The sequence below is a fragment of the Eurypyga helias genome, unplaced genomic scaffold, assembly GCF_000690775.1.
Source record: "Eurypyga helias isolate BGI_N326 unplaced genomic scaffold, ASM69077v1 scaffold9692, whole genome shotgun sequence".
NCBI classification, from domain to species: domain Eukaryota; kingdom Metazoa; phylum Chordata; class Aves; order Eurypygiformes; family Eurypygidae; genus Eurypyga; species Eurypyga helias.
The window spans coordinates 6,987-15,897 of record NW_010235395.1 but is presented as its reverse complement, the minus strand read 5'-3'; the positions used below and the strand labels follow the sequence as shown (position 1 = coordinate 15,897).

The following is an 8,911-nucleotide window of genomic DNA, read 5'->3' as shown; positions in this document are numbered from 1 at the left end:
GGGCTGGGGGAGCAACCCCCCTTGGGTACCGGGGTGCCAGCCTCGCCCTGGGCAGCGCCAGGAGCACGCTGCCCTCCCCTGGGAGCAGCTCCGCTCCAGCCCCGCTGGGAAGGGGCAGGCTGGGAAACGACCCCGCAGAAAGCCGGGGGCACAGGGCTCCCACTCCCCGGCCGGGAGGCACCGACCGAAGGGCTGGCCAGCGGCTGGGGGGGCTGGCTTCAGGGGCGCTGCGGTGACAACTCCGGGGGGCACCCCCTACCTCGGGAAGTGCTGTGCTGTCCGTCCAGCTGCCAGCGGGGTTGAGCTGGCTTGGCTCCCCACAGCCTGGTCGCATCACTCCCAGTCTTCCAGGTACAACGTGCTGAACAGCCAGGAGAGCCTCCGCAGGCACTGATGGAGACCGGCTTTACCAGGCTGCTTGCCCTTTCTCTCTCCCCCAGCACATCAGCTGTGCCGGCTGCTGCTCTTCCAAAGTCCTCTGCTTCCGCAGGCGCATCCCTTCCAACCAAAGCACGAAAGTTGGCTGAAGCCAGCGGAGCCGACAGCCCTCTCCGTCGCAGCTGGAAGCCAGGCACGGGGCTGCACGGTCGCGTGAGGTGGGCAGGCACACGCTGGATTCCGGCGGGGAACGCAGCAGCTGCTGGGTTGCACAGACCATGGAGACTTCGGACAGTGCCAGTTCCGACAGGTGAGTCTGTGTTCCCAGGTCTCTGAGAGCTCACCTCCCCTCGCATAAAGCACGAGCACAGACTGCTCTGCTAACTGGTCCCAAATCACCTTATTTCTGCACGCCCTAGTCCCCAAGATACTTTTTCCTTGCCAAGAAGAGCAACGCCACCTCTGCGCCGATGCCAGAAAACCAAAGCTATTCCACGGAGTGTCACTGTACCTGCCCAGTTCTCCAGCTGACACAGGCTTGGAGCTCACTCACCTCCCCGGCTGTCTGTTCTTTCGCTCTTCCACACCCGGCCACGTGCTAGCGCAGATGCAGTAGTGATGCTCAGCGCTGGTTCAGGTCAGGAGAGACAGAAAACGACGCGAGAAGCTCACCAAGAGGCTGAAGCCAGCACGAGGGTGGGGATGGCCATGCCCCGCTCCCACTGACAGGAATGATCCTACCCGAGAGCTCCCTTCGGAGTGCTCGTTTCTGTACTTTCTCCCTCGCTCCTGTTACTAACCCTCTGCTAGCTAGGCCTCTGGTCTCACCCCGTACAGCGCTGCCATCAGGTTAAAACACGTTTTCCAGTCTAATCCCTGAGCTAGGGCGGGCTCCGAGTTGTTGCTGATGGTTTTTCCAAGTTTCGAAGCAGCTGTACCACTGGCCTTGCCCTTGAAGGCAAGCCGCTGGCCCCAACAGTCAGCCAAAAGCTCATGGATACCAGCACTGAGTCCTGCAGCAGCACAGCTGAGAACCCACACCGCCCTGGGGCCCCGGCAGGCTGCGCAGACACGCGCGGCGGCGGTGGCAGCCCCCAGTTTCGGCTCCTGTTGAAGGAGGGGACACACACGGTTACAGGCACCACGTACCGGTGGGAGCTGCCAGCTCTCAAACCACGGAATGACTGTTTCCTTTGGAACACGTTTCCGATCAGCTCCGCCCACCTCCACTTACACTTCCCCACGAACTGAGGAGTCTTTATAATCCTTGGAAAAAAGATGCGACACTGCCAGCCTGTCAGTTCAGCCCTGAACCAGCCTCAAACCACGCGGCTGCTTAGGAACACAGCCCTGTTCCCCGTGACCCGCTTTCCAACTGCCACAGGACACGGAGCGGCCGCTCCACGCTTTCGCAGCGAACTGGAGGAAGAACATGGGCAGGGGTGCAGCACAGACCACCCAAACCCAGGCATTCCCAGGCGGTCACCTTGTCCTGCTGGCTCCCCGGCCTTCCTTGTCGACAGCAGGCATTAGGTTCCAACAAAGGAGACAGGTACAGAAATTGGGGGAACAACAATAAATCTGGAAGTACCTGCTAATCAGGAGCTGGGAGCACGCAGTCGCCTCTCCTGGGAATGAAAAGCTGAAGGAATGTTATAAAAGTGGCTCTCCACAGCTTTCATTCTTCTGGAAGCGGGCCTTGTGGAATGCCCAGAGCGCCCACGTGGAGAGCGCGGGCTCATTGCGCTGGCCCGGCCGCAGCGAGCTGGAGAGCACCGAACGGAAGGTGCCAATGGGCAGAGATCTTCTGAAGGGCAACTGGGAAGGAGGAAAGCAAAAAAATTGGTTTTATGGGTGACAGCAAACAAGAGCGCTTACAGCAGCATTTGGGAAGAGCAGAGGTTTCTGCAGAAACGAGCAAACTCGCCGTCTGCTGCCACAACACCATCTACTCTCCGAGGGGTTTCTACCGTGTATCCATACGAGGATTCCAAAAGCCTCCAGGCTGCTGTCCCCCTCTCAGCTGACGTACCTGCAGTTACTGCCGCCAGCAGACTTCGCTAGCGAGATGCTCCGCCGCTCTCCCAGCCCTTGTTCCGCTACGCAGCCGAAGCCGGTCGGAGCGTCAGGTGCAGGGGAGCGCCCGGGGGCATCTCTCTCCCTGACCCCCAGGTTTGGGGGAAGGAAGGTCCATCTCTCCGTAGGGTCCAGCCCTTCCGCAGCCGCTCTCTGCCTCCCCGAGGAGCCGAGCCGAAAGCACCAACGTGACACCTGAACACACCAGGCTTCTGGTAGCCGGGGGGGAACACACACAGAGGGAAGGGGCCAAAGCGCACGTTGCAGCCTGGTGACAAAGCTACTGATGCAAACCTTCTCCCAACGCCCCCCCAACACCCCCGCCATACGGATATCCCGCTGGAGAACACCCCCAAAGCCCCCAGCAGCTGCTGCCTGCACCCCCCGCAGCACACAGTGGTACCTGAGGCAGAGGTGTACCCCTGGGGAGGTTTTACAGATCATGACAAATGTGAGTAGCTGACAGGGAAATGCAAAATAATTGATTTTATTTAAAATACAAAGCAAAACCACAGTCATCCAAACGAGACAATGACGAGTATCCCAGCTCTGCTGGACGGGGTGATAAGAGCAGCTGAGGGCAGTGGCAGGGCTGGGAGCTGACAGCAGGACTGTCCACCCCATCGGTCAGCTCTTTCCTTCCCCCCCACTTTGCAAAGGGGGGGCCAAAATGCTGCCATCCCAATTAGCCCACGCAGGCATTTGGGATCCGATCCAGCCAACAGTCATGCTGCCTGCCCCAGGGTGGCTGGGGAATCGGGCAGACGGCTCAGGTTCCTTACGGGAGAGGTGGCAGACTTTCTTCGGAGCGTTCCGAGGAGGCCGAACACAACGGAAGACAAACTGGGGGCAGCGTACCCGAGCTGAGGAAGGCTCCCCGGCATCACAAGTGCCCACAGCACAGGCGGCGAGGTCAGCGCGCCCCGTTGTTCACATGGATGGTTCCCACGGGGTTGTTCACCCGTCTATGCCTGGACTGCGGCAGCGGACAAGCCCGTGTTGGTGCCCACACCCTAAAAGCACAGCCAGAGCTCACAGATCCCTCTGCCTTTCGCCAGAGAGGGCGGGATAAGGACACCCACAGGGCAAACCCAGCAGGAGGCACTCTAAGCCTGTCCCTGGGGAACAGGGCAGCCCCCCAAAGCACCCCAGGGGCTGGGGCAGAGCAGCGCTGCTGCTCTGGGGCTCGAGGAAGCGAGGGGCCCACTGGGCCTGGGTGCTGGACCACGGCAGCCTGCTACCTCCTGGGGCTCTACAGCACACAAAAGCAGGGGGGTAGGAACAAGAGACACGGATGCCCAAGAAGCACAAGCTTGGGGAAGCGAGAGCACAAAACCCACTCTCCCCAGTCAGGCTCCCACAAGCACGGAGCTAGGCACAAGGGGGGGCAGGGTTTTTAACTTGACTCCTCATCACCCAGCCTGGAAGGATGGCCTGGGAAGCACCAGCTCCCCCGCTTCCTGCGAGGCCAGTCAAGCCGACTCCCCGATGAGAGAGAATTTAATCCAGTCCGATTTAAGAACAACCCCGCTCTAGCAGGACCCTGCTTAGAGCAGGCCATGAAATGCCAACAGTTAAACTCCGCTGAGAACAAAAAGCCTCGTTCTGCTACAATTTGTGTACCACACAGCAATTCTGGAAGGGCCACCACAGAAAACCACGTGGCCGAGAGCGCTGAATAACGTTCCCAGTGTCTTCCGCAACAAAAAGCCAACGCCAGGTTAGGAAGTCTCGGGTTGCTCAGGATGCCTGGAAAGCTTCCTGCGGGAGGACAACTTCAAAGCACCTTGCACAGTAACTACATTTCAGCCTCACAACACCCCTGTGAGGTAGGTATTTTCCTCATCTCCTGGAACAAAGACAGAAGCTCACCAATCCAGCTGAGGCCAGAGCCTGAACGCGGAAGAAGCAGAGGTCCCAGGAGTCCCGATTCCCAGGTTGCCTAAGGAGATACTCCCGTGTTTGCCATCAGAAAGTGCCTGGTGGAGAAGTCAGCATGGTGTTGCTGGTACCACGATGCCCGCAGTGCCTTTCAAATGCACTGCTTTCCCGCAGGGGATGTCAAACGAACACGGGCTTCGATCCGAGATGGTTTGATTTCACACCACGGAAGAGCTCCCAGGCGTGGGAGGATGCTCTGCACCTCCCACCTTCCCACTGTGCTTCTGGTGGCAGAGGTGTGGCTCCCCCGGCACAGCCATCAGGCTTTCACGCACCCGCAGGGTTTTAAGGCCGCGGAACAACCGTGCTGCAGCGTAAGCCACCTTACTGACCTGCTGGCAGGCCACCAACGAGGGCAGCAGACAGTGCTCCAAGGGCTCCCCTCACCCTGACAGAGCTGAGGCTCCTGCGCCTCTCCGGGATCCCACGTTCATCCCAAGAGAGTGGCGGCAGCCTGCTCGGTGCGAGCAGACGTACAGCGCGCGCAGGCTCCCAGGCTGTTCAACCAGGCAGGGAAAAAAGGTAACTTTGGCCAAAAACGCCATGAGTTTGAGAAGTTGGGTTTTTTAAATGAAGTAATCTCATGGAAGAATCTGCAGCAGTCTACAAGCAAGTGTGCTCACTTATGCCTGGCTGCCAGGGGAAACTCGGGAGTCTGGACAGCTACAGAATGCACCAAGAAAACCTTCCCATCTCCATTTTTCCACTACCACGCTGCTCCTACCCAAAGTGACCGGCACTCAGAAACAGAGAGCCTAACAAAAGTATTTGGGATTCTTCCGCACAACAGGATACGTAGGGCCTAGTCTCCAAGGAGGGATAGAGTGTTTCAGTAGGAAGAGATAAGGTTAAAAATACAGATCAGAAAACCCAGAGCAGCGATGTTCCAGGTTCCATCAAACCCAACGGGTGTAAGAAAGTCAGAGTTAAGGCTGCTAATCTGTTTTCCAATTCTGCTACCAGCGCCTGGCCATTCTTGGATGTTCACTACACGCACATCACTTCACATCACTTCTGCTTTGAAGTTTTCTCTCCCAAAGAATGGCTGAAGTGAGATCTAATATCTACCTCCCAGGGCTCAGGAAAGCACCCGAGGAAGCACCCCAACCCAGCTAGCTTGCTTCTGGCTGCGCTGATCCTTGTCAGGTGGAGAAGAAGGATCATCTCCTTGCAGCACACCCAAGCCAGAGAGACCTCTTTCTCTGACACTACCAGCCCAAGCCCCTGCTAAAAACCCACCACAGCAGCTCCAACAGATCCCTTGGGGCTGAGAGCTTTACCCGGCATAACACAAACGCACCTACACAGACTTAAGCAACACATTGCATTTTTAAAAAGCATAAAACAACAATATGCCCCCCTCCCAGACCTTTAAAACTTGGCACAAATTCCAGAAACATCTGAACCCATAACCTCAAAGAAAAGACATTTAGGTATGTGAACTGCACTGGCCTGAACGAGCCCACGGCCCTGTAACCGCTTGGTATTTAAAGCCCAGCAACTGTTGTTACCATACGAGCGTCAGAGTTTGTCAGCTGTTGCCTAATACTAAACACCACGCCGGCACCAAAAGGACTGTAATTACTGGCAAATGCTGACTTCTTCCTCATAGTTTTGGCTGTGCCAGAAACTCCAGATCCTCCTGCTCCATCGTGCTTCCTAGTGCAAGGTGCTAGTGCATCTTTGTTACCAGTCATCATAACAGGCACAGAGCAAAAGTATATGGACTGTTGCTGGTTAAGGTGTAGATCAAGACCACGAAAGATGCTTCAGGCTGGTGGTCACCTCTGATGATGTTGCTTCAGTGTTCAGAGCATTCATATCACCTTCCATTCCTGAAATTCTGGTGCAAGATCCGCCGGACGTTCAGGTAGGCCAAAAGGGCTGGTGTTCCTTTCCTCAAGTGTACAGGACAACATGTAAACATATGACAGTGTCAAAGCAAGGCAGGTTTTTTACATCTACCTGCTGGTTTTAAAAAGAGTTCTTTAAAAATTGACCGTCATCTTCCTTGCCAGTTATGTGAACCATTAAATACTCTTGGCATGTCCTTACCCAAGGCTGGGTTATTAGTGCACTCACTTGGGGCGCAAAGGGGACAAAGCATTGCACAACAACGTAGAGTCGGGGCATTCCCCTAGGAGTTATTAAGGAGCCAACCTTTGACAGCACATAATGAAGACGGATGTCTGGATCAAGGAAGAGTGACAAAAACCTAAGGACTGTGAGAACAGAAGCAGAAGGGGGTAGGACAGAGCTGGCTGGCTGCTAACGGAGCTTCGATGGGCAGCTGCCTCTAGGTGGACGTCGTCACTTCTCAGGGGTAGCTGCGGCCTCCACAAGATTCCCTAATCCTGTCAAAAAAAGCACAACTGCCTGTCAACAACTACAGCATTTCCCCCCATATCAGAACAAAAGATCACAACATGCAGGTTAATTGTATGCTTATTCTCCCCACAGAACTGTACAAGCCTGGTAAGGTCATATGTTTGGAACTGCTTCTGTCAACTAATTCCATCAGGCAGCTGCAGCAGAAGGCCTCTCCCCCTCCCCCCCATCTTCACAGAGTGAAACAATCAACAAACAAGGGAGAACAGCAAAACCTGGAAAGCAAGTATTCTAGGCAATGTGCTGCTTTTTAAACATTTAAAGTATTTGTTTCCAGATCTGCAAAGTGCAAACGTCTTAAAAGCACAGAGGATTTCCAGAAGACCAGCTCTGGGTTGTTACAGCATTAACTGAACAAAAAAAAAAAAAAAAAAAAATCACCAAAATGGTCTGCATTAGGGTTTGTTACCTCCTGCTGCTCATTCCCTGCCTGAAGCCACACTGGCTGCTGAAATGGGATTTGACAATGTCACAACACATTGTTAAAACTTCCAGGGCAAAATAAGCAGTCAGCACAGTTCTTTCTCAACTGTTTAATAATGCTCTGCACTTGCAATTCAACTGTGATCAGTTAGGAGCAACTCCTGAGAACAAGAGCGCAACAGATCACAGCAAGACAACAGGCCTTTAGTCCCTACACTGGGAAGTCAGGCATGATACTGGGAATCTGGGCTTCCTCAGGTAAATCACTGCTGCACACCGCACAGTAAGTCACCTCAAACATGGAGCATCCAACTCCTCAGCAACTAGGCAGCACCCGAACACCGGCAGGCAGCTAACACCGCAACAAGGGTTAACCAGACAGCAAGGAGTTTGCTCAAGAATTTTGGCAAACCTCTGCTATGTGAGAAAAACGCTTCATTTAGCAAAGAATTTCTCAGTTCCTCCCTGCAGCGTACGCTCAGATTCCCAGTGTTTTGCTGTTTTTAACCTGGCAAGTCCAATGAACTTCCTTCCTTGGCAACATCTACTCTTGGTTCTGCAATATTAATGTTCCCTCTCTCCAGACTGACTAGACGCTTTCTCTGGCTTTGGGTGTTTTTAATAGGTAAACACAGACATTTGGGATGAATTTTGCCTTTAACATATAAAACAGAGGGCCAAATTGAAGTAATCAAGGCAACAATAAGAGAAACTGTACAACCCCTTGAAGGTTTTCTGTGTGCACAACAAGGCATCGAAACTTGAGTCTTGCCTGATCACTCCTCATCTTTAATTACTCACTATCCTTTTGTGCTCTCTGAGGAGCACAGTTAAAATATCCCACCGCTCCCATTAAAAAAGAACACCAAACCCCCAAAAGCCCTCTCTCTTTTATAGAGACAACTATGAAAAGTAATAAAACTATTAAATAAAGTAAAAAACTGAATTAAAAAAAGCCCCAAGAATCTTAGTTTCAGCTTGGAGCAACTGGCCATCTGCTTTACACTCTGTAAGGGACCCCTCGCTCTTCACCCCCCTGTCCCAGTGAATAACTCTCTCTTAACTCTGCCAGCTCTGCCTTGTGTTGTCTTTTGCTTGTTTAAAAACCAAGAGTTGCCATGGGGTCACCTGGAGGAGCTGCGCTCTTTGCTCACACAGTCATCCTGGGAAGTTGTATCACCGTTACCCATCATGCTGCACGTTCTCCTCTTTTTCCTCCGGTGCATCACCCCCTCTGTCTCAGAGCCAGAGTCACACTGAAGTAGGAAGAGATGAAACCAGAAATCAGAGAAACTTAACCTATGTGTGCTGTGGAATTCACTGTCAGAGCTACCTCAGCAACCCTGAACCATCAATGTTCAAAGAACGTGCGATTTTAGAGCAGACACATGCACATGGTATAAACTTTAAACAAAGTGTTTAAAAACCAGGAACACGTTAGATTTCATTATTGACTAAGCTGGCTTGGGGCAAGGTAATTGATGCTTTCGTTTTGGCTCCCAGAAGGGCCTAATTTTCCAAGAGCACACTTAGTGCTTTCTGAAGCACTTAGGTGCCCAGAAAGGTCTCCTGTCACAGAACAGTTTGGGTTGGAAGGGACCTTAAAAGATCATCTAGGTCCAACCCCCTGCCATGGGCAGGGACACCTTCCACTATACCAGGTTGCTCAAAGCCACATCCAGCCTGGCCTTGAAGACATCAAGGG

At 53.5% G+C, this 8,911-nt stretch overlaps 1 protein-coding gene across 1 annotated transcript in view; it reads right to left on the bottom strand.

The window, feature by feature from the left end:
• Window positions 1–6,330: 6,330 nt before the first annotated feature.
• The window catches only part of JMJD6 (jumonji domain containing 6), a gene marked incomplete at its 5' end in the record, with an annotated part of 8,984 nt that continues 6,403 nt past the window's right edge, over window positions 6,331–8,911 (bottom strand). Inside the window, 2 exons of the mRNA XM_010146734.1 lie at window positions 6,331–6,749; window positions 8,335–8,462. Coding sequence (XP_010145036.1) covers window positions 6,713–6,749; window positions 8,335–8,462 — 165 coding nt within the window. The remainder of the gene's footprint in view (window positions 6,750–8,334; window positions 8,463–8,911) is intronic.